This window comes from Acipenser ruthenus, chromosome 18 (genome assembly GCF_902713425.1).
Source record: "Acipenser ruthenus chromosome 18, fAciRut3.2 maternal haplotype, whole genome shotgun sequence".
Taxonomy (NCBI): Eukaryota; Metazoa; Chordata; class Actinopteri; order Acipenseriformes; family Acipenseridae; genus Acipenser; species Acipenser ruthenus.
In genome coordinates this window covers 31840329-31864532 of record NC_081206.1, presented here as the reverse complement: position 1 = coordinate 31864532, position 24204 = coordinate 31840329, and the positions used below count along the sequence as shown (strand labels likewise).

Here is a 24204-nt window from a genome sequence, read left to right as displayed (position 1 = left end):
CGCTGCCCCCTGCACAGCTCACTGCTCCGAAACCAGCTCCTCACAGTCCTGCACACTCCGCTGTGTGGGCTCAGGTCTCCAGCTTTGTGAGAGCTGGCTGTGCTGCTGGGGCTTTCAATAAACCATTCACTATTCACTCCTACAGAAATGAAAAATGGAGGGCAGTTCTGCACTTGCAAATGATTCGTTCTCTAGATCTGTCAACAATCTGTGGGCAGGGGGGGGGGGCCTTTTTACTGATTTTTTTTGGGGGGGTGCTTTGCTGTAACAATCTGCAAGTGTGCTTTTGAGTTACGACTAAGTAAATAATAACAAGTCAAGGGTATTCTATGTGAGCAAGCAACTTGCTTTGCTGGTTCCTTTCTGCATAGATGAACTGTGTGCTCAGCGTGTGTTCAGTGCATGTTAAGGGTGGGGATCAGAGAGGGTTTAACTCACAATCCAGGGGGTCTTTCAAATGGCCAGCCCTGCGATTTTATTTTTCTCTTAATTCCCAGCCGGAAGGGATTAAGGGAAGACTTGAAAACAGCAGATCCTTCAGTCTGAGACGTTTAAAAGGCCGGGGAGTGAGACAGAGGCGACAGCGCGAGCTGCGGGAGTGCCGGTGCTGAGCGAGTCATTTCCAACCTGCTCCCTGGATTAATCAGTCACCGGCTCTCTTAATCCCTGCCACTCTGCCCAAACCCGGCACCCCGGAGAGCTGCTTTCTGGGACAGCAAGCGACTGCCTCGTGTGCTGGTCTGAACTCGTGAGTAAGTGGATGGCAGGGGTCTGCTCAAGAGGCGCAGAAATGAACCCCACAGAACGGCGGTGGGACTGTTTTCAAACGTCACCATGGAATTGAATCTGCGGGATGTTCCGTTCGACCGTTAAAGACGAGATCCTTCCAGTATGTGATCTCATGACCAGGGAGCGCTTGATCGAGGTGGTAGGGGGATTCAATTGAATAAAAATACAGCGCCTCTTTATGCAGTGATATTTCCCTGTTCACGCTCTGGAGGGATTGTACCCCACTCTGGAGGGATTGTACCCCACTCTGGAGGGATTGTACCCCACTCTGGAGGGATTGTACCCCACTCTGGAGGGATTGTACCCCACTCTGGAGGGATTGTACCCCGATCCTCCAGGAGTCTGTCCCACAAATGGGCTCAAGTTTTTCCTACAGCTGCTTAACTGAGATTAAGAAAGATGCCAGAAGCCTCGTCTCGTTTGAACCAAATCACAGACAATACCAGCAGGGCGAAAAGACAACGGCTCTGTGAGCATCTCATTTATTCATTTATAAAAACGCAGAACTGATCCGGGTTAAACTTCGAAGTCTTGAATGGAGAGGAACATTTTTGGCAACAGAACAGAACTGCCAATGGCAACAAAAAAACTAACTAAGTAACTAAGTAACAGGTGTACAGAGGATCACTGTAAAGGAAGGGGTAACCCCAGCAGTGCAGAAGAACATTGAACTCCTTGGTGTCTCTGTGTCTCTGTGTCCTCCAGTCTACTGCTGCTGAAGCCTCTCTCTCTCCCTGGCCAGTTGATGCACGGCCTGGCGGATGGCCTCAGCCTGGGGGTCTCCTGGCTCCCTCTGCAGGTACAGGCTGAAGTGGAGCTGGCTGGAGGATAGGAGCCGCTCGGAGTCCACGCCCCCCCCGCCCGCACGCAGCAGCCTCTCGCTCGCCAGAGCCAGGTTCTTGTGCCAGTTCGCGGGATGCCTCTCCCCCTCCACCTCTCCCTCCCTGCCCACCAGCTCCTGGTAGACCTGACCGGGAGAGAGGGGAGAGAGAGATTGTAATGGTACAGCAATCAGCGGTACTCATGTGAAGTGCACAGTGATGTGGGTGTGGTATTGCTGCGGGTGTGGTATTGCTGCGGGTGTGGCATTGCTGCGGGTGTGGCATTGCTGCGGGTGTGGCATTGCTGCGGGTGTGGTATTGCTGCGGGTGTGGCATTGCTGCGGGTGTGGCATTGATGCGGGTGTGGTATTGATGCGGGTGTGGTATTGATGCGGGTGTGGTATTGCTGCGGGTGTGGCATTGCTGCGGGTGTGGCATTGCTGCGGGTGTGGCATTGCTGCGGGTGTGGTATTGCTGCGTGTGTGGCATTGCTGCGGGTGTGGCATTGCTGTGGGTGTGGTATTGCTGCGTGTGTGGCATTGCTGCGGGTGTGGTATTGCTGCGGGTGTGGTATTGCTGCGGGTGTGGTATTGCTGCGGGTGTGGCATTGCTGTGGGTGTGGTATTGCTGTAGGTGTGGTATTGCTGTAGGAGATGTTCACACTCACAGTGTAAGAGAGCTGGTAGAGCTGCACCTGTACCTCCGCACTGCCGCTCTGCTTCTCCGCCAGGTCAAACAGGAAGAACGCAGTCTTCATCCTGCATGAGGAACCGCAGCCATGGTGATAACAAGAACAACAATACGAGTTTTAATGATGGGATTGTAAGAGGAAGCTCACCTGGACTGCCACATTTCTTCATTGGCTACCTCCTCCCAGGATCCCGGCTGGAAGCTAAGAGAGAACACACCGAGTGAGCGTGTGTGTGTGTGTGCACTTGCGTGTGACTGAGTGTGTGCGTGTGCGACGCTGTACCTGTTGTAAGGCTCAGTCCAGTTGTACATATTCCGGGTCAGTCTGACCCACTCCGCAGGGTAGAAGGGGGTTCCAGAGGGGACCAGCTTCTCACAGACCCCCCAGGGCCACAGAGAGAAGCCCCTCTCCCAGGACCGGTCCCCCTCAGGCAGCCCGATGCAAGCGAAGACCTCCCTCCTGCAAGCACACCCACCGCACACAGGCACTGTCAGCATGCCTATGGTACTGCACAATGATTTATTGATGCCTGGTCGGCCCTGCACTCACCCTGCGTTCTCCGACAGGAACCTCTGCAGGTTGAAGGTTTGGTCTGACAGCACCAGGTCCCACAGCCTCCCCGGGAACCGGACTCCAGGGAGGTGCCGGCCCAGCTTGGAAACGTACCAATCATAGGTCATCATCTAGGGAAAGGACACCGGGAAAACCAATCAGAGGCCAGTTTTGCCCTCAACAGCAGAACAGGCAGAGACTCACAAAGACACACACACTGACACACACACACAGAGACAGAGAGACAGACAGATACGCACACACACACACACTGACACACACAGACAGACAGACAGACACACACAGTCAGAGAGACAGACAGACAGATAGATACGCACACACACACACACTGACACACACAGACAGACAGACAGACACACACACACAGAGTCAGAGAGACAGATAGACAGATACGCACACACACACACTGACACACACAGAGACAGACAGATACGCACACACACACACACAGAGACAGACAGACAGACAGATACGCACACACACACACACAAAGACAGAGAGACAGACAGATACGAACACACACACATTCACCTCCTGCTCCACTAGGCTCAGGTCCCCTCTCAGCCACTCACAGTAGTGCAGGTAGCGCAGAGAGTTCCCTGGCAGGTCCCCTCTCGTCAGGACGATGGATCCATTGGGAATGGAGTTCAGAATGTTCCGAGCAAACCTGTCCACAACGAAGTTCTCACTCTGATCCAACAGCCTGGCACAGATACAGACACACAGGCGCAGGAGTACAGGGCTGTGGGCTTACTTTCTTCTCTAGTGTTGCTCACAAAATCATTCCATTTCATTTTGCACATCCATTAGCTGCATAGGCCTCATATATCTTGTTTTAAAAATTATAATACATGTGTGCGATAACATGTGTTTCTTTCAAAATTGCACATTTGAGACCTGTGTGTGTGTCTCTGTGACTCTCTGTGTCAGTGTGTGTGTGTCTGTGTATGTGTATCTCTGTGTAAATCTGTGTGTGTGTCTCTATGTGTCTGTATATATCTGTGTGTGTCTGTGTATGTGTGTCTCTGTGTATATATGTGTGTGTATCTCTGTGTATATCTGTGTGTGTGTGTGTGTCTGTATAGATCTCTGTGTGTGTCTCTGTATGTGTTTGATTCCCCCCCCCCTCTCGGTGTCCTGTCAGCACAGAGGCCCCCCCCCCCACGATGACAGTCCCATTAGACTTTCTAATAACTCTGTCAACGAGTGCAACGTGAAGTGACAGGCTAGGCCAGGTTGCATACCTGATCAAAGGGTCTCTCTGATGTGTGTTTATAAGTGGCTTGTTAGTGTAATCTGTTCACTCTGATCGCCCCCGTTACAAATCATGCATTAACTATCTAATTATTCCAGAGCGGTGCTTTTATACAGGAAGAGACTGGGAGCTGAGAATCGGAGAATAAAGAGCTTCACTCAGTACTCAGCACCGCTGATCCAACCAGCAAACAGATCGGGCAAACCTCTGTGTGCTTTCCTTTCAGTTCAGAGTCAGAGACTGTTGCATACGGCTGCAAAGGTTTAAACGGTGAAATCCTAAACGGGGTTACACTTAACTAAACGTTTAACTGGAAGCGTACAGTTTGAATCACAATCCTGCTTTTTGGTTTTGCTCAGAGTGTATTTGTTCCTGGTATATTATTGCATTGTAAATCACTGCAATTGATGTGAACATTTAGGTCAGATTTGTAAACGTACAAATATAAATAAAACACCATAAGTACTCAATGACATTTTACATTGAAAATGTAAGCAACGGTTTAAATGTTTAATACAGTATATTAAAAGCAAATTTACAGCCTTTGCAGAATCATACATTCCAGTGGCTGTGTTAATACACAGATCTCTCCCTTCACAGAGATGGAAAGAAGACTCCTGTTGCACAGCAGTTTCATCCACTCCAGGTTTTACTTAGAGCTTGATTAGCCACAGTGTGTAGGTAACAAGCTCAGGTGTGTCTTATTAAACTCATAGTAAAAACAGGAATGGATCTAACTGCTCTGCAGCGGGAGTCTTGTTTCCATCCCTGTTATGTAGTTACCGGAGGATTTAACACTCCACCCAACAAGAGCAGATACTATAAATGCTCAATATTTCAAATGAATGAATGAATGAATGTGCTGTACAGTACCTGGAGTGACGGTGAGCCTGGCTGGCGATGAATCCTGCTGTGAAGATCCAGCCCACTGCCCTCCACACCCCCCCTCTGCCCAGCCGTCTGTCCAGCTCACAGCACAGCGAGGACAGACCCAGTCCAGCCAGCACACACAGCACCGCGTCGCCCTGCACCCAGAACCGCTCCACCTGCAGTGACACGGGACACACGCCAGGGGGCAGTCAGGAACGCACAAACACAAGCGCGTTTACGAGCGACAGGCCCGCCGCTCGCTCCATCGCCGCTCGTCCTGGTTCCTGGTAGCTGACTGATCTCCAAACTTCATCAAGTCGGGTCTTAAAGGACTACAACGATTCAGCAATCAACAACATCAAATACTGACCACAGACCCCTGAAGTGCAATGGAAATCGACACTGAACTGTTAGGGACGGGTTGGAATAAAAGAAATTCTTACCCCAAATGGGACTTTGCCATCCCTGTTAAATGTTCCTGTGCTTGAGCTTAGTTTACAGCTGCTAAATGTTTAAACTGATCATTTGCTTGAAGGTTCATTTTGGTGGAATGTGAGTGCGTGTGAAAGGATGATCAATGCTCACCACTCTCAGGAACAGGGGCTTGCTGATATCCAGGTTCGCTCTCCACGCGAAGAACAGAGAGTACAGGGTCACCATCGCAGCCAACAGCCAGACCAGCACGGAGGAGCCACGACTCCTGTACACACAGCAGAGCAGGGACGGAAAGAAGACTCCTATTGCATAGCTGTTTCACCCATTCCAGGTTTTACTATGAGCTTGATCAGGTAACATGTATCTCTGTGTCTGTGCTGTACCTCTCTAGATAAAGCTGTGAACAGAGGACTTTTTTTTTCTGTGTATCAGTACCTGTTTAAGGGGTTCAGAAGCAGGGCGGCCCCGGACAGAACCAGAACTGGAGCGGAGAGGTCCGACAGGCAGTGAGTCAGCTGGGCTCTGAAACAGGAGGCAGCAGGGCAGGGTGAGGAGTTTCGTTTGGCTTGTTGATCAATGCAAAAGAGGAGAAGGAATGCAGTGCAGAGACTGGTGATTACAGCAGCCCAGTGTGAGTGTTCAGGGCGACAGGCAGGCAGGCAGGCAGGCAGAGAGACAGACAGACAGACAGACAGGCAGGCAGGCAGGCAGAGAGACAGACAGACAGACAGACAGGCAGGCAGGCAGGCAGAGAGACAGACAGACAGACAGACAGACAGACAGACAGACAGGCAGGCAGGCAGGCGGAGAGACAGACAGACAGACAGACAGACAGACAGGCAGACAGGCAGAGAGACAGACAGACAGGCAGGCAGGCAGAGAGACAGACAGACAGACAGGCAGGCAGGCAGGCAGAGAGACAGACAGACAGACAGACAGGCAGGCAGGCAGAGAGACAGACAGGCAGACAGACAGACAGGCAGGCAGGCAGGCAGAGAGACAGACAGACAGACAGGCAGGCAGGCAGGCAGAGAGACAGGCAGGACTAACCTCAACATTTGAGCCATCCCTGTCCCAGTCTCCGACTTGGCCTGTCCGCAAGAACAATCAACACATAAAGCAAAACTCGTCACACACAAAGTTAGCTACACCCCCTCCCTCCATCCTGCAGTAAAAACACACAGAGCAGGGATGGCAATAAGACTCCTATTGCACAGCAGTTTCACCAATTCCAGGTTTTACTATGAGCTTGATTAGCCACAGGTGTGTCAGGTGTGTCTTATTAATCTCATAGTAAAACCAGGAATGGATCAAACTGCTGTGCAATGGGATCTTTATTTCCATCCCTGCAGGACAGGAACTCAAACTAGGATTCAAATCCCCACCGCTGGACTGGGAGAGAGAGATGGAGGGTAAAAGAGGAGATGGGGTAGAGAGAAGAAAGGGGTAAGAGGTTAGAGAGAGGAAGAGAAAGATAGAGAGAGGCAGAGAAGAGAGGGAAGAGAAGGGGTGGAGTAGAGAGAGGGGTATATGGTAGAAGGGGGAATGAAGGAGCAGGTGCTTGAGGGAGGAGTGGAGAGAGGGAGGGAGAGGAGAGGAGTAGGATGGAGTGGAGAGAGGGAGGGAGAGGGGTGGGGAGGAGTCGGATGGAGGGATGGAGTGGTGGAGAGGGGGACACGGTGTTTGTTACCAGGCTGAAGGTCCCGTACTCGATCCGGAGCAGGTGCTTCAGGAGCCCCCCCAGGCTGCTCTGGTCCCCCCAGCTCCAGCGCGCTCGGTTCAGGAAGGAGGAGAGCGGCAGGTAAAGGTAGGGCAGGAAACCGACCAGGAAACAAGTCCCCAGCCGCCCCACGATAGGCAAAGAGAGTTCCTATGGGGGATGTCACACAATAAGACAGTCAAAGCCATTAAACAGGACTTAATAGCACTTCAATGAGTGCAGTCTCCTACACTGCACCTATCCAACACATTGCAATAACTAAAAACATTAAAGAGATGGGAACATACTTTACTGTGCGATACACCAATAGTTTCATGTTTTGACATGCTGCTTATTTACAAAGAAATCACAATGGTTCTTCGTGGGATAACTACAAAAAAAATCAACGTGCAGGGATGGGAATAAGATTCCTTTTGCACAGCAATTTCACCCACTCCAGGTTTTACTACCAGCTTGATTAGCCATAGTGTATTGGTGACAAGCACAGGTGTGTCTTATTAAACTCATAGTAAAAGCAGGAATGGATCAAACTGCTGTGCAATGGGAGTCTCATTTCTTTCCCTGAATTTATGAGCACACACACCAATAACTCGCCCCTGTGTGTATCTGTCTCCCCTCTCTTTCTGCCACGGTGTAGCCTCTCTGCAATGATACTGTTGTATCGTTTACCTTGTGAGTCCTGAGTCCTCCCAGCACCCAGGGGGCGATGCAGAGCACGTACAGGACCACGGTGTGCTGATTACACAGACTGAGACCACAGCACAGCGCTCCCCAGCAACCAAACTGACAGGAGAGACAGAAAGAGGGAAACAGGGTGAGTGAGAAAGGAGGGAGGGAGGGAGGGAGAGAGAGCGTGGAGAGGGGAGGTGGGAGGTGGGAGCGGGTGGACAGTACCTTGTCTCTCTGCTGGGCTGAACCCGCGGTGTGGAAGCAGGCGCTGAGGCACAGGAGCAGCCCGATGAACACGTTGTTCAGAGAGAAAACCTCAGCAGCCATCGACCAGTGCCAAGCCAGCCGAGACACTGCAAAACTACCAGCAGCAAAGACACCAGCTACTGCACTGCCTGAGAGCCTGCAGAGAGAGAGGGGGAGAGGGAGAGGGAGTGAGGCTACTGCACTGCCTGAGAGCCTGCAGAGAGAGAGGGGGGAGAGGGAGAGGGAGTGAGGCTACTGCACTGCCAGAGAGCCTGCAGAGAGAGAGGGGGAGAGGGAGAGGGAGTGAGGCTACTGCACTGCCTGAGAGCCTGCAGAGAGAGAGGGGGAGAGGGAGAGGGAGTGAGGCTACTGCACTGCCTGAGAGCCTGCAGAGAGAGAGGGGGAGAGGGAGAGGGAGTGAGGCTACTGCACTGCCTGAGAGCCTGCAGAGAGAGAGGGGGAGAGGGAGAGGGAGTGAGGCTACTGCACTGCCTGAGAGCCTGCAGAGAGAGAGGGGGAGAGGGAGAGGGAGTGAGGCTACTGCACTGCCTGAGAGCCTGCAGAGAGAGAGGGGGAGAGGGAGAGGGAGTGAGGCTACTGCACTGCCTGAGAGCCTGCAGAGAGAGAGGGGGAGAGGGAGAGGGAGTGAGGCTACTGCACTGCCTGAGAGCCTGCAGAGAGAGAGGGGGAGAGGGAGAGGGAGTGAGGCTACTGCACTGCCTGAGAGCCTGCAGAGAGAGAGGGGGAGAGGGAGAGGGAGTGAGGCCACTGCATTGCCTGAGAGCCTGCAGAGAGAGAGGGGGAGAGGGAGCGAGGAAACTCGAACCCTCCAAGGGATACACATGGATTCTGATTACATGTAATCAACAAGGGTGATCAAACATCAAGACCATCTCCAGCACTGCAGGAGAGCTGAAGAGTGCAGGGAAAAAGAGGAGAGACAGACAGACAGACAGACAGACACACAGAAACTGACATAGAAACAGACGGACAGATAGACAGACACGACAACACGACATGACACACAGAAACTGACACAGAAACAGACAGACATGACACACATACAGTACATAAAAACAGCAAGATGAAGTCCACGACAGTTCAGCTTTAGAAATTTTAGGGCGGTATTAAGATCACAAAAATAGCCCCTAGATTGGCGATACTTCAAGGCATCACCGTACCGCATTAAAATCACAGAGAAACACATTGAGGAATGGAAACGTTTCCACCAAGGTTTAATTTTTTTCATCATTTTTTTATTACGCTATCGTTTCTGTAATTGAGGCTTAAAACCCCAGCCTGCTTATTATACTTAATATAGAACCGGAGAGATAGAGAGAGGGAGAGAGAGAGAGAGGAAAGGGAGGGGGAGAAAAGAAAAAAAGACACAGAGAAAAGAAAGAGAGAGAGTAAGAAGCGAGGAGAGGAGTATGAAGAAGAAAAAAAAAAGAAATAAACTCCTGGCACACCAGCGCACTGGCTCTGAAATCTGAGCAGCCGACACAATTAGAAAAGTCAGCCTGCACGGTCCTGCACACCATTGTGCAAAGTGGCTTAGAGTCTTCATCAGCCTATCAGCTACCTGACAGGCAGAGAGCTGCTCTATTCAAAGCTGCAGATACAAGCTGCAGGCCAAACGGCTGCCAGGTCCCTTATGACCCTGCAATCCCCTGCTGGTGACAGCTCCAAGCTCCATAGCAAATTAGGCGCTCTCACATTACAATTGCAGAAGACAGATTCCATTAGCGGTATCTGAAATTGAGTGGAGAGCAGAGGCTGTTATCAGACCTGACTCATAAGCACCGCTATTAATCACAGGCATGATACCATTTATACGTTCCCAGCTCCCTGGCTGCCGCTGTGATATTCCACCACAAAGGGCCTGATGAGACTTAGGGAAAGGGAACAATGGAGCTTTCTGGGGAAAGCGCATGAAATCAGGAAAAAGAGGAAAAAGATAAAAAAAAAGACCTGACTTTATTTCTTCTTCTTCTTTTCTTGGAGAGGAACAGCGAGTGAGCGAGGGAGCGAGGGAGGGCTGTACGGGTTTATAGAAATGTCCTCTCAGATTTAGTTGTCAGTCAGGGGGTTGGGTGTAGGGGTGCAGGACAGGTGAGCCCCCCGATTCGTAGCCCCTCATCCCCGCCGCACTGTGATTAACCCGAAGCTCCACAAGCTCTGACAGCTCGAATCCACCACAGATTTAAAACCACTCTAGCTGTTTGCTTGCTTGGTTTTCGATGGTCTATAGAAGACCCTAATGCAGGTGTGATGCAGCCGTCTGAACTTTCTTTGCATCAGATGGAAATGACGTCACATTAGAATGAGCTAAACTGTTTAATTGTTCTCATTTAACTATAAGATACAAGCTTCACCCACTCAAGGTCAGAGTCTACAGCACCCTATATAATATTCTATACTAAAACTTGCTCTGAAATAAACATATATAGAGATCTAACAATGCAGTGTCTGGACCACTTCATTGATTGTCCAGTGTAAAGGGCTCCCTGTTATGAATGAATTGCTGGCGGTCTCCCAGTCTAATCTGCAGCCCTCCTATCTGCACTATCTTGACAGACTGACAGGGACATGACAAATCCCAATGATCTGCGCGACACAGTTTACTCATCTCACAATAGCAGACAGATACACATTTCAATAAGGAGAGCCGGCCCTGACACCACGCAGATTAATAGACACTGCGTCTCCAGCCCTTACACACTGCTGCAGAAACACTACCAATCAATCAAGAGAGACTCCAGAGAATACCTTAGAACAGACATGCCAGCACTGCGCTGACCCACCAGAGAGCAGCCAGCGTTTCCAATGCATTCTCTTACCATCAGCAACACTGAAAAAGATGAGCTACACCACCCCCCCACCCCCCTTAAATGAGCAGCCAGCGTTTCCAATGCAGTCTCGTGCCTTAGAAACAACATCACTGGCCCCACTATAAAGAAATGCAAACCAAGAATTTCAAATACATTTTCCTATCTAATCTTATTAGCGCCAGCAACATTAGCACCGTATCCCTTTTAAATAAGTGCTCTCCGCTTTTTGCACAGAGAGGTACCTGTGTGCTTGTCTCGTGCTGTCTGTTTTTACCTGTGTGCTTGTCTCGTGTTGTCTGTTTTTACCTGTGTGCTTGTCTCGTGCGGTCTGTTTTTACCTGTGTGCTTGTCTCGTGCGGTCTGTTTTTACCTGTGTGCTTGTCTCGTGCGGTCTGTTTTTACCTGTGTGCTTGTCTCGTGCGGTCTGTTTTTACCTGTGTGCTTGTCTCGTGCGGTCTGTTTTTACCTGTGTGCTTGTCTCGTGCGGTCTGTTTTTACCTGTGTGCTTGTCTCGTGCGGTCTGTTTTTACCTGTGTGCTTGTCTCGTGCGGTCTGTTTTTACCTGTGTGCTTGTCTCGTGCGGTCTGTTTTTACCTGTGTGCTTGTCTCTTGTGCGGTCTGTTTTTACCTGTGTGCTTGTCTCTTGTGCGGTCTGTTTTTACCTGTGTGCTTGTCTCGTGTTGTCTGTTTTTACCTGTGTGCTTGTCTCGTGTTGTCTGTTTTTACCTGTGTGCTTGTCTCGTGTTGTCTGTTTTTACCTGTGTGCTTGTCTCGTGCGGTCTGTTTTTACCTGTGTGCTTGTCTCGTGTGGTCTGTTTTTACCTGTGTGCTTGTCTCGTGTGGTCTGTTTTTACCTGTGTGCTTGTCTCGTGTTGTCTGTTTTTACCTGCGTGCTTGTCTCGTGCGGTCTGTTTTTACCTGTGTGCTTGTCTCGCGTTGTCTGTTTTTACCTGTGTGCTTGTCTCGTGTTGTCTGTTTTTACCTGTGTGCTTGTCTCGTGTTGTCTGTTTTTACCTGTGTGCTTGTCTCGTGCGGTCTGTTTTTACCTGTGTGCTTGTCTCGTGTGGTCTGTTTTTACCTGTGTGCTTGTCTCGTGTTGTCTGTTTTTACCTGTGTGCTTGTCTCGCGTTGTCTGTTTTTACCTGTGTGCTTGTCTCGTGCGGGCGGGCGTTTTGTTCAGTTTGTAAAGTGAAAGTGTTTATTTAACCCTCAATTTGCCGAGGGAGGGGATTAGGGGAATGAGGGGAATGAAGAGGCAGGGCTCTGGCTAAGTTGCAGGTACGAATTTAATCAATAAACAAACAATAAAAAAAACAGGTCACATAACTGTTCTACATTTACAGTCACGAGATAAATGTTGCGTTTTAATATTGATTTTTTAAATTGTTTTTAAATTTAGCGCAGCAAGAGACACATTCAGGAAGTGCGTTGAAATACATGGTTACTTCTCACTGTCGCTCGTTCGATACATCGAATTGCAACACACAGAGTAAACGCTGACACACCTCAGCCAGGTACAGCATGATGGCAAAACTGGCTGAAAACGGCTGAGATAACTAAAAGCAGATGCAGTACTCGCAGTCGCCACTGTGGGGAGACAAGTGAACGCCCTCCGGGCAGGAGCATGTTAACTCTGACAGTACTCTGACACTTTCTGATCCAGTAATGAGCAAATAACATTTTAATTAAGCGTCTGTTACAAGGCATTAGAAGGATTTCTCCTAAGGCTAGCATTGGTCATACTGCATGTTGGGCGCGTAGTCTTTTTGGTTTCAGTCAAGCAGAGAGTGTGTGTGTGTGTGTGTGTGTGTGTGTGTGTGTGTGTGTGTGTGTGTGTGTGTGTGTATGTGTGTGTGTGCGTGTCCGTGTGTGTGATCAGGCTTGCACACCCATTCACTCACTACTAACCAAACACACACAGATATTTAATGATTTAAATGGATCTCTCAAGGTCACCAGCTCTGAATCCTGTACACTGTTCCATGTAGGAAAGATATTTAAACCCTATATTGACAAGAGGCATTTCAGAAAAAAAATACATATATTCATTTATTTAGTTTCACCGTCATAAGCTACAACTTACACATGCAAGTTACAGTACTACCAATAATAATAATAATAATAATAATAATAATAATAATAAAATAGCAATGCAATGCCTCATCCCTAACGCTGCCACGGCACACTGACTGCACTGCAGAGAGAGAGATGGGAGAGGGGGAGAGGCGAGTTAGGAAAGAGAGTCACAGTTCTGATTAAGAGTTAAAAAAAAAGAAATGATGGGTTGGTTTCACAGACCCTTGGTTAGCACTCGTCTACATTAGATAGTCCAAGATTAGTGCCAACGGGGGTCTGTGAAACCATTCATAAAACTACAAAGGAGTTTCGTCTGAAAGTAGGAACACAAAGTCTTTTGCAGTCTCAGTTTTCTTTGTGAGCTTCCAGGATAGACATGGGTTCACTTTTACACAGTGAAGGTGTCTGTTGCTCTGCTGGACAGAGTTGAACTCATTTGGGATTTGAACCCGACTCTCAGCCTCGCCTCGCACTCAACTGCTGGCCCCGGATCTCAGTCTCAGCGGGATAACGACATAAATCTTCAATTTATACTGTGTGTGTGCTTGTTTTTTTAATTTGGAAAACCTAGATTAAAAAACGAAACCCTGTGTAAACCTGTACTTAACAGCTTTGAGGGTGTGACTGTCCGGCCGGCTAACATGCAGCCTCCTGCTGACACTAAAAGGGGCACTCCAGTACTTTAAAAAAAAAAAAAAAAAAAAAAACGCCTTTCCTTGGATTGAATGGAAAAGTACATGTTTAGATTAAAGTGGACAGTTGTTGTTGTTGTTGAATAAACTTCAGATTTCTCCGTATTTCAGGAGGTGTTTTTCCCAGTTATTTTAATCCCCTACACTGTATGCACACTGTCCACTTGTACCATGTATCCCATGCATTAGTGCTCACTTATTTCCCTGTGAGCTGCAGAGCTTAGCCGTCTTGTTGCTGTTCAATTCTTACATCAGGCTGTGGTCATGTCAGTGACTTGAACCCTCTGCCACGCTGCTAACCCAATATCAACCCTACATCAACCCGACGCGCATGTAGAAATGGAAGACAAACAGACAGCACTGTTCTTTTATTATTCAATAACTTGTGCTAAAGAATGGAGGGGCAAAACTACGCAAGCACGATCACCCCGAAATAATCGTCTGATTCAGCCACGTGGAAAGACAGACAGACAGACAGACAGAGAAAGAACAACGGACGTCAAAGACAAACAAGCAGACCTCCTCAACACTGACACTAGCAAGCACAAAAACCTCCAGAAGGGGTATCGCCTGCGTGACGTCCACTTACTGCAGGTATTTTACAGCACACACAAACGCTTGATGCTCAGGGATTTAGTGCTCTGTAGCCAATCCAGCCCGGACCCCCTCACACAGGCACACACACGCACACAGGGTTAACCTGGCTTACTCACCAGGTTATTGTAATAAAACGGATCCATGTGTCTGATAGTTCATGGAAATTGAGTCTCAGGCCGGTTCTTGTATCTCTTGCGGTAATCCCTTTAAATCAGGGTCACTCAGAGGTTAACAGGATACGGGCCGTCGCGCGCAGAGTGAAGGTCAAGGTGCAGAGGTCAGCGTGAGGAGCAGCTGGGAAAGCGGACACACGCACACACAGGCAGGCAAACGCACACACAGGCAGGCAAACACACACACACACACACACACACACACACACACACACACCATGCATTCTCAACCTGATTCTCACTGGCACACATGCGATTATGAAGAGCTAGGATCTGAGCTTGACTTTCCCTGCCAGTAACTTGGCATGCAGCTTGGAACATGGAAACTGTGAAAGTGAAAGCCAGCCATACTGCAATTCAATTCTCCTTCAGCTGAGAAACACTGAACCAAGCCTATATGTTACTCGTTAATTCAAATTGTTAATACAGGGAGCACACTCCGAGTGCACCACCAAGATACAACAATTTATTTACAAGAGCTTCCTGTCAGGACCCTCGACAAATACACAATCCCAGCCCAGGGAAACACCAGGAGCTGGGGGGAGTGCAGAGAGAACACAGCATGCAAGTGGCAAAGGCAGCCAGCTTTGAAAACACCGAAACTACTGGAGTACATTTCACAAGGCTTGCATTCTTTAAAGAACTGTATTTAAATGAAACTTTTCCAGAGAGTGGTTACGTTAGCAGACAATATATCATTCATATCAAACTCTTTTCAAATCCCTCCCAGCTGACTAGTTAAATAAATAAATGAACAAATAAACAAACACGTCAATAATGCTGTTTTGACTCCACTGCATTTTAATTCCACAGCTGTTTTCTTACAGAAAAAAATTTATTCTCTCTCTGAAACACCTTCAATCTATCCCACAACCCACAATAATAATCCCTCAATTTCAATTCCAGCGCTTGCTTCCCCCTCCCCTCAAAACACACACGCAAACCACAGAGTGCCCCCTTTGCCCCCCAGCTAAACCAGGGTCACCGCAAAGCTAACAGGATAAAGAACTTCCAGGTTAGCAGGGATTCCGAATCAGCAGTCACCACCCGGCCTCTCCGAACGCACCCATTATTAAACACCTCCTACCCGAGGGGAGCTGGGAGCGGAGTCCATTGAGAACAAATTCTCACTTCCAGTGAGGAGCGGGCACGAGGCTCACGCAAAGGGGAAGCAGTCTGGGTTGGAGAGTTCTGTATGACTCGGTGAACGAGGAGTTTGGACGATTAGGTTGCAAAGATTAACCAGAGGCCTGTAGCTGTACCTACATGGTGACTCCACGATGCTGGCCACACAATGGATTATTTGAATACCTCGACTACAGACGATGCAGCTGAGGCAGCGAGGAGGGAGGGTCGAGGAAGCTCCTACCTGCAGACAGTGAAGCACAGCGAGGCGCTCGCTATCGCCCCCAGCAGCCCGTTCAGAAGGTTGACGCGGTAGGCTGGCAGTCCGAAGGGAAGCAGATCCAGAGCCAGACGAGCGAGGAGAGTGAAGAGGGGGTACCCGGGGGGGTGAGCAACCTGGAGAGGGGTAAAGGGAGGGACATCCAGGACTGTCAACTCAACCACTGGGATGGAAATAAGACTCCTACTGCATAGCAGGTCCAACCACTCCAGGATTTACTAGGAGCTTGATTAGCCACGGTGTGTGTAGAGGTAACAAGGGAGGCAGGCAGGCAGGGAGGCAGACAGGCAGGCAGGGAGAGGGAGGCAGGGAGGGAGGGAGTTAGGCAGGCAGGCAGGCAGGGATGGAGGGAGGGAGGGAGGGAGGGAAGCTGGCAGGGAGGGAGTTAGGCAGGCAGGGAGGGAGGGAGGGAGGCAGGCAGGCAGGGAGACAGACAGGCAGGCAGGGAGGGAGGGAGACAGGCAGGGAGGGAGGGATGGAGGCAGGCAGGCAGGGAGGGAGGGAGGCAGGCAGGCAAGCAGGGAGGGAGGGAGGCAGGCAGGCAGGGAGGGAGGGAGGCAGGGAGGCAGGCAGGGAGGGAGGCAGGCAGGCCACACAGACTGCTTCACTAACTACTGGATTACTGGCACACTGACATCGGCACAGCCTCCCTAAATGGATCACAGAGGCGTAATAAACTTTATTAAATAATAAAACTTATTAGAACTGTTAACCCGATTTAGTTAATTCTTCCTGGCTTACACACAGGCGCGCGCACGCACACACACACACACACACACACACACACACACAAAGGGAGGGGGAGGGAGAGTGGGAGGGAGGGGTGTTAAAATAAGCCTATAGCGTACATAAGGCAAAGCCTACAAAAGCCATCGCCTTACCATTGACTTTAATTGGATTTAAAAAAACGTGTTGCAAATTATAGCATTCTGCACTTGCAACTTAATAAAATAAGTGTATGGGAAAAAAGAAAAAAAAACAGAAAGTAAATTAATCTGCTTTCAGCCCATGGTTAATTAAACTTCCTTAATGCTTATAACAGTTAATGAGTGAATTTATTAAACAATACGGCTAATTCTCACCCCAAGCTCGCAGGCAGCAGTGATCAGCTCTCCTGTGGAAAAATAAAAAAGAAGAGAGTGAAATGAATGTAAACCCAATAATTACTGTTAAGAGATGAGGCCCCTCTAAAGTTTTCCCAATCCAAATACTTGCTCTGGGATTTTGCATTAATTTGCCTGGATCAAAACCTGCAAATCTTCCCAGCGTGACACATCCTAAGAGCCTCGCTCGCCGCCTTCATCTCTCCTCACTCCCCAGATCCCCTCAGTGCGGACCCCTCCCCCCGAAACACACCCACTCTCCCAGAGTCCCAGAACTGCAGCAAGGACACCGGAGAGGCATGAAGAGAGAGAGAGAGAGAGAGAGAGAGAGAGAGAGAGAGAGAGAGAGAGAGAGAGAGAGATAGAGAGAGACAGGGATGAGAAGAGATGTCATATCCTGGTATTGTATTCGAGTCTCCTTGCTGTCCTCATGTCCTGGTATTGGATTCGAGTCTCCTTGCTGTCCTCATGTCCTGGTATTGTATTCGCGTCTCCTTGCTGTCCTCATGTCCTGGTATTGTATTTGAGTCTCCTTGCTGTCCTCATGTCCTGGTATTGGATTTCTTACTTTATTATTATTATTATTTATTTCTTAGCAGACGCCCTTATCCAGGGCGACTTACAATTGTTACAAGATATCACATTATGTTTACATACAATTACCCATTTATACAGTTGGGTTTTTACTGGAGCAATCTAGGTAAAGTACCTTGCTCAAGGGTACAGCAGCAGTGTCCCCCACTGGGGATTGAACCAACAACCCTCCGGTCAAGAGTCCAGAGCCCTAACCACTACTCCACACTGCTGCCCCTCAATAACACACTGTGCTTGCTCTGTACAGGTCTATAGTGCTGCATCTGCTTAGATTCGTATTTCCCATGGTTACTGACTATTCCAGCAAAAAACTGCTTCTGGAAAGACTCCCCAAGGCCGACTGTGGGGAAGCTTATCAGTGTTGCACAGGCTGCGATGCTCAATGCTTCACCGAGGAGCTGCTACAACAAAGACTTCCTTTCGTTAAACAGGAAAAAGGTTAATGACATATTTAATCCTTTCTTTCAGCGGGGAAGCTGGCTATATATATATATATATATATATTTTTTTTTTCTCAGTGCTGAATGTGATCATTCACAGCGATGTCTCCGCCACTTCCTTCTCAGTTTGAAGAATCCCTATTAGCATAATCTTGGCTTTGTGTCAGCTTTATCTGCGCGTTGTCAAAGTTGCTTCAACGTGTCGGTATAGCGCTGCTTCGTGTATGCTAATCACACAGCACTTCAAACACAGGAGAGTGGAGAGGGACCGGAGAGACACGCTCCGCCTCAAACCGAAGCGATCTCCAGCACGGGGGGGGGGGGGGGGTCCTCCTGGTTACACAAACGAAACTTTTTAAACACACACACATTTGAAAGTACCTCGGGTCCCTAAGGGTTCATTCATACTCCCTGTGACGTTTAGAGGGACAAAAGCATATGTCCTACTCATTAACGTGACTATATCAGTAAACAGGGTTCACTAATATGTAAGCCTTACTCATACAAAGCGCCCGGTCCGTGATTCGCCCTCTTGTTGTAAAATGACCGCGGAACCCTTAAAAACGATTCTGCCTTTGTTTTTATCACACTGTGACGGAAAGAAGTACGCGTTTGTAAATAATGTAAGAGAGGTGAGTAACCGTGTACCGGTACCTGAGTCTCCGCCCGCCACGGACCGCTGCACCCCGGGCAGGTAAAGCGCCGTGACGCAGGCGAAAGAAGCGCAGGTGAGCAGCCAAGCATCCCGCGAGCTCCGCGCCGACACCGTGCCACCAGCCGCAACCGCTGTGCTACTGCGCATGGAAATAACGAAGAGCGCAGTACCAAGTGCTAATGCTATGCAGAGTGAGAGCTATAGAGGTAATGCTGGGACAGTACCGCTGTGTAACTCGCAACCTTTAATATAATTACATTGCATTTTGTAATAAAAGTATGAAATATTCACATTTCAGTGTTACTACTGGCACAGCTAGAAGCTCTCAGTAGGGATACACGCCCCGAGCAGTAAGATAAAGGTATTAGCGTTTAAGATCTGAAACACGGTTATACCGATGCACAATTAAATTGAAAGCGTTGATTAAAGTTCAGCGGATAACTGCTAAAATAAACACGGCGAGAAAATATATCAGTTCCACTTCCTGGACTGACTCTTCCATTCACGTTTCAGGGAGTGGATGTCAAAATGTTTACTGTTATGTCGTCTCGAGAAAATGCGATATGTAAATAAAGGATAGAGGGTGTTCTTTATATTAATCACTCTGTTTGAGATAACGTTTTTGGTGAATGCTCTTAGTTGTAATGTGCGTTTGGATATAGTGTGCCTGTCCCCCTCCCCCCCCCCCGGGTTGGATCGCACATGGTATATCCCATGGGTTTGAAACCGCTTTCTGAATAGAGGCGCTCTCGGCTCAGTGCTGCCGCCAGTCTGCTAGCGGTGATGCTCCCCGGATTGCCACTTCAACACAAGCAAAAAGGTAAAAGCTGGTCTTGCTCTGCAGTCGTTAGTGCTGTGACATCTTTAAAAGTGCAGCTGTTTAGTCTTGCGCTCATTCTCACTCCCTGTATCCCCTACATGAAGCTCAACCCCCGTGTCAATATAGGGGATCCTAACCCTAACCGTCGAAACCCAAACGTGCACGAATTAAAAGCTGCCATTTAAAGGTGAAGGCACACATTTCAAACAACACTGTAACCAATACAAATGACTCTGAAAAACCTTTTCTAACTGTTTTTAAAGGATTCAATGCTGGTCCGTTGTTTTCAGCAGGAATGATTGTGTTTCTGGGCTGGAACAGAGAGCAGGCGTGGAAGCGTCCTGTCTGACCCACCCCTGCTGGGAGGGGCCCTGTGCGAGCAGAGGGTGTGGGAGTCACGTTCTGGAAGTGATCCAGCAGCTTCCCCAGTTAATGCACAGCGAGGGGGTTTATATGCGCCAGGTCTGCATTAGCGGTCTCTCAATCCCTCCCGCTGATGCGGATTACAGGACCCTCGGCGCTCAGCAAATTAAGAGAGAGTTTTTATTTTAGAGCTGGGGCTTGTCCAAGGACGGGCCTTACCCAAATGGACCAAAGCCGTGGTTTCCATATGGCGCAGGGGCTGTTAGCAAACAGAGTGCTGTAAGTGCTGTGGCATTACATTCATTATCCAGACTGACTGACAGCCCGCACAGGGAAAGGGAGAGGATGGGGAACCACTAACTCTGAACTGAGGGGAGAGAAGGTGTGCGTGTGTGTGTGTGTGTCTGTGAGTGTGTGTCAATGTGGGAATAAACTGCAGTATGACTCGCAAAAGAGTGATCGCACAGAGGCTTCATTCAGACTCAATGGCAGTCTATAGGGATTCAGACTCAATGGTGGTCTATGCAGATTCAGACTCAATGGTAGTCTATAGGGATTCAGACTCAATGGCAGTCTATAGGGATTCAGACTCAATGGTAGTCTATAGGGATTCAGGCTCAATGGTAGTCTATAGGGATTCAGGCTCAATGGTAGTCTATAGGGATCCAGACTCAATGGTAGTCTATGCAGATTCAGACTCAATGGTAGTCTATGCAGATTCAGACTCAATGGTAGTCTATAGGGATTCAGACTCAATGGTAGTCTATAGGGATTCAGACTCAATCACACGTGCACATGCATGCAAGCACACACAAGATCACACATGCATGTGCATGCAAGCACACACAAGATCACACATGCATGTGCATGCAAGCACACACAAGATCACACATGCATGTGCATGCAAGCACACACAAGAGAAAGAGCCTCATTGCTTCCATTGCAGCAGCCTGCCTTACAAATGGGAGCAATCAATTCACTCACTTAAACTGATCAAGATTGAATTAACACAACACTCTGCAATTACTCCATAATTAAAGTAATGTGGCTCCTGGTCGCGCTGAGAATGTCACTGCAGAGGGGGGCAGATAGAGGGAGATAAGGAGGGTGAGGAACAGGAGGATGAGCAAAGAGGAGGGGGATATGGGAAAGAAAGAGAAATAGAGATGAGAGAGAGACAAAGATAGAGGGAGGGAGAGGAAGAGAGAGGGAGGGAGGGAGAGGGAGGGAGGGAGAGGAAGAGAGAGGGAGGGAGGGAGAGGAAGAGAGAGAGGGAGGGAGTGAGGGGAGGAAGAGAGAGTGAGGGAGAGGAAGAGAGAGAGGGAGGGAGGGAGGGAGAGGAAGAGAGAGAGGGGAGGAAGAGAGAGAGACGGAGGGAGTGAGGGGAGGAAGAGAGAGAGAGAGAGGGAGGGAGTGAGGGGAGGAAGAGAGAGTGAGGGAGAGGAAGAGAGGGAGGGAGTGAGGGAGAGGAAGAGAGAGAGGTAGTGATGGTATAGGCTCTGAGTAAGAGAGTGTGTTTTTTGTACTGTTGTTGTTATTCATTCCCAGATGAAGCTGGGCTGTGGTAAGACGTCTGCAGACACGTATCACCAGCCGCTCACAATGCACTACCTTTCTCAAGAAAAACAAACAGCAGCCCAGCTCAGTGAACACTGTCCGGGGGTATTTACTGTGAACAGGACTCAGCCCGCCTGCTCCTATCAGAGGAGATCTTCGCTCCCAGGAACACGGAGCAGGATTAAGATGACAAGCTGGGAAACAAAAAGTTTTGGAGCCCAGTTTGAAGCACGTGAACGGAGCGAGAGAGGGGCGAGACCCCCCCTTGGTGGGACGCCCTTATGCCCTGTACATACAGTACGTGGAAGAGTTCAACGCAAAGCTTATTACAAGTAAAGTAACACTGATATAATGTGATGGTTTAGGAATGATCTGAGCTGAACCAACAGCAGAGAATGGTTCTGAACACATCTAATAGCACATGAAAAAGAGAAGCTTACATATTAGCAACATCGTGATGATATAGGAGTGATGCTGAACAGCAGGGTTGAAAGATACAGAAATAAAAGAAAAAAAAAAACATTTGAACAACACAAACCAGAACTATGTGGAATGTGTCATTTAAATAAAGCAAGCCGGTCCTGAGCTTTGATGATTCGGGGTAAACTAATAAACCAAATACAAATGCGTTTTTAATTTGATTACATGTGGAAAGCAGCTGCCTGCACGAGAAGGCTATAGGGGCCTACAGTGAAAGACGCGTTCAATTTAACACAGAGCATGAAATCAAATGCAGCATTTAATATTCATAGCGCTGTGTGCAGAGCGTGTTTCTATAACTGCTTGAAAAATGATCAATTACACCATGAAAGGCATTATAAACTGCGGAGGACCCCGCTGCTGTTGAAATCAAGGAGAGGGGAGAAGGAGGGAGGAATTCAAACAGACTCCGAGAAACCTTTAATGTCGCTGGCGGAGCTCGGTTTGATATCGGACCAAAAAAACCGGCGACCTCTGACACAAAGCATTTCAAACTAAAACGGAGGCAAGCGAAACTTCAGTAACGACTGGGGATAATGAATGAGACATTTTCAGGCGGCAAACAGTGACTAATTGTACAAGATAGATATGTCTGTGAATTCATAACAGGCATCCAACGCTCGCCACGATCCCCCGCCAGTTTAATTTGCCGGAAGATTAAAATTACTGCCAAATTGACTGAATTAAAATAAAAACGAGGACACGCATGCGATTGTTGTGTATGTGCGTTTTCTATTTTTAAGATTTGTTTTCTTATATTTAAGGAAAAAATGCAACTATCTCTTATTTACAGACTGTGATCTGCATATCATTTCCCTCAGAAGCTTGCAGTGTGACCGAGGAAATTAGCGCGATTATAGCGCGTCTGCTGAGGTGTCCCATTGATAGCGCGGCTCGCAGCCCGCAGACACCTGTGGCATCGCGCCAGCGGGGCCCCCAGCCCTGTTCACAGGGGTCACATTGAGAAGTTAATCGATAGCAAAACAGCCATCATCGGGGTTTAATTACTGCGCTGGCTCTCCGCTGCGCCCCTGCCAGGGGCAGACAAGACGCCGAACCACTAGCAACGCTGCCTGGACTCTGCAGAGACGCGCCTCGCTGCACTAACACCCCGCGCTCTCTCCACGGTGTTGAATATGGAAATGCAGCGGGCCTGCAGCTGAGGTAGTTCGTGTATATGTAGGATATATATATGAGGCTAGTCGGGAATGCAGTTCAAACACAGCATGCTATTTATTAGGGCAACGTTAGTGCTTCCCCCGAACACCTCCGTACTCCAGTCGCTCTTGAACGACTGCTTGAGTTCACGAGTGACGTGGCGTGATCTTGACACGTTCGAGGCTCGCTGCAATAAACCTTCACAGAAGCGAAATCGTGCCATCTCGCGCAGGACCAGTGTTTGGAGCTTAATAATAATATTACGTTTACAGAATCATATATCCTCGTTTATGTCCACTTCATTAATTATTATTTCTACCTCATTTTGGGTCAGATTTCGTTTTGGTTTATTTTTCACACGTCAGCGTTGTATTTTCATGGAATGCCTCATGGCTTACGCTTGAACCAGTAAGCAATTTCATTATAGCCATTTATAAAGTTTATAAAGCTTTTTTTTTTATATAAAAAAATAAAAATAAAAAAATAAAATAAATTGAATAGATTGCTTCTGTGTTCGCTGCTTGCAAAACTGTTTCCTCCTCTTCTAAAGTCATAATTGAGATGTGGTGCGCGGGCTCCCTCTTGTGGTTATCAAGCAGAACAACAACGACGCAGACTCACAGGTTTCCACACTGAGACAACGTGAAAAGCAGAACGACTTTTCAGTCCAACATTAAAAACTGCTTTACCTGCAAATGTGCACCCAAATGCATGTACAGTTTACAGGACCTCCCACCATTAAAAAACAACCTCTTCCGCTACAAGCCGAATGAGAAGGGATTTATAAAGGAGTTATGATAACAGTAACACGAAATATTTGGCAGAACACGGTTACAGGGGCATTTAGAAAGCCTAGGGATGATTTTGGTACGGTGAGTCCGGTTTTCAGATGTTTTATAAAAAAAAATGAAGCTGTAGTGTGATTAAATTGTCTTTAGAAAAAAAAAATAATATAAAAATGAGAGACTACGGGCTTTATTATTCAGTCTCCAGACGGTAGTACCGCTCACTGTCACGAGAGGGAGCCAAAGTCTGTTCCACAGAAGATCCCAGTACAGAACCCATTGAGCTGAAGCATTGCAGTACTGTACAATACCACAGGAAGGCACTATAGCTCTGTCAGTCTCACAGATGTACATACCTGGAGACACACCCAGCCCCATTTGTTTCACAGAACGAGCAAGGAAATCT

General features: G+C 48.4%; 1 protein-coding gene across 1 annotated transcript; it reads right to left on the bottom strand.

The window, feature by feature from the left end:
- Positions 1 to 1241: 1241 nt before the first annotated feature.
- Positions 1242 to 19252, bottom strand: LOC117421969 (transmembrane protein 260-like). The gene is made up of 16 exons (XM_058990574.1): positions 18635 to 19252; positions 16926 to 16957; positions 15808 to 15959; positions 8049 to 8226; positions 7824 to 7937; positions 7125 to 7304; positions 6485 to 6525; positions 5870 to 5956; positions 5585 to 5699; positions 5003 to 5175; positions 3406 to 3577; positions 2851 to 2984; positions 2584 to 2760; positions 2449 to 2502; positions 2278 to 2368; positions 1242 to 1756 (listed from the first exon to the last, which is right to left on the bottom strand). Exons 1-16 carry the CDS (start codon positions 18780 to 18782, stop codon positions 1496 to 1498), a joined length of 2109 nt encoding a protein of 702 aa, XP_058846557.1. The 5' UTR covers positions 18783 to 19252; the 3' UTR covers positions 1242 to 1495.
- Between the last annotated feature and the right edge of the window lie 4952 nt (positions 19253 to 24204).

Coding starts and splice junctions, on each gene's coding strand:
- LOC117421969 (XM_058990574.1), bottom strand. CDS start 18,782: ATGCGCAGTAGCACAGCGGTTGCGGCTGGTGGCACGGTGTCGGCGCGG. Junction 16,958..18,634: donor CGTGGCGGGCGGAGACTCAG/GTACCGGTACAC, acceptor ATTTTTCCACAG/GAGAGCTGATCACTGCTGCC. Junction 15,960..16,925: donor CTGCTGCCTGCGAGCTTGGG/GTGAGAATTAGC, acceptor ACCCCTCTCCAG/GTTGCTCACCCCCCCGGGTA.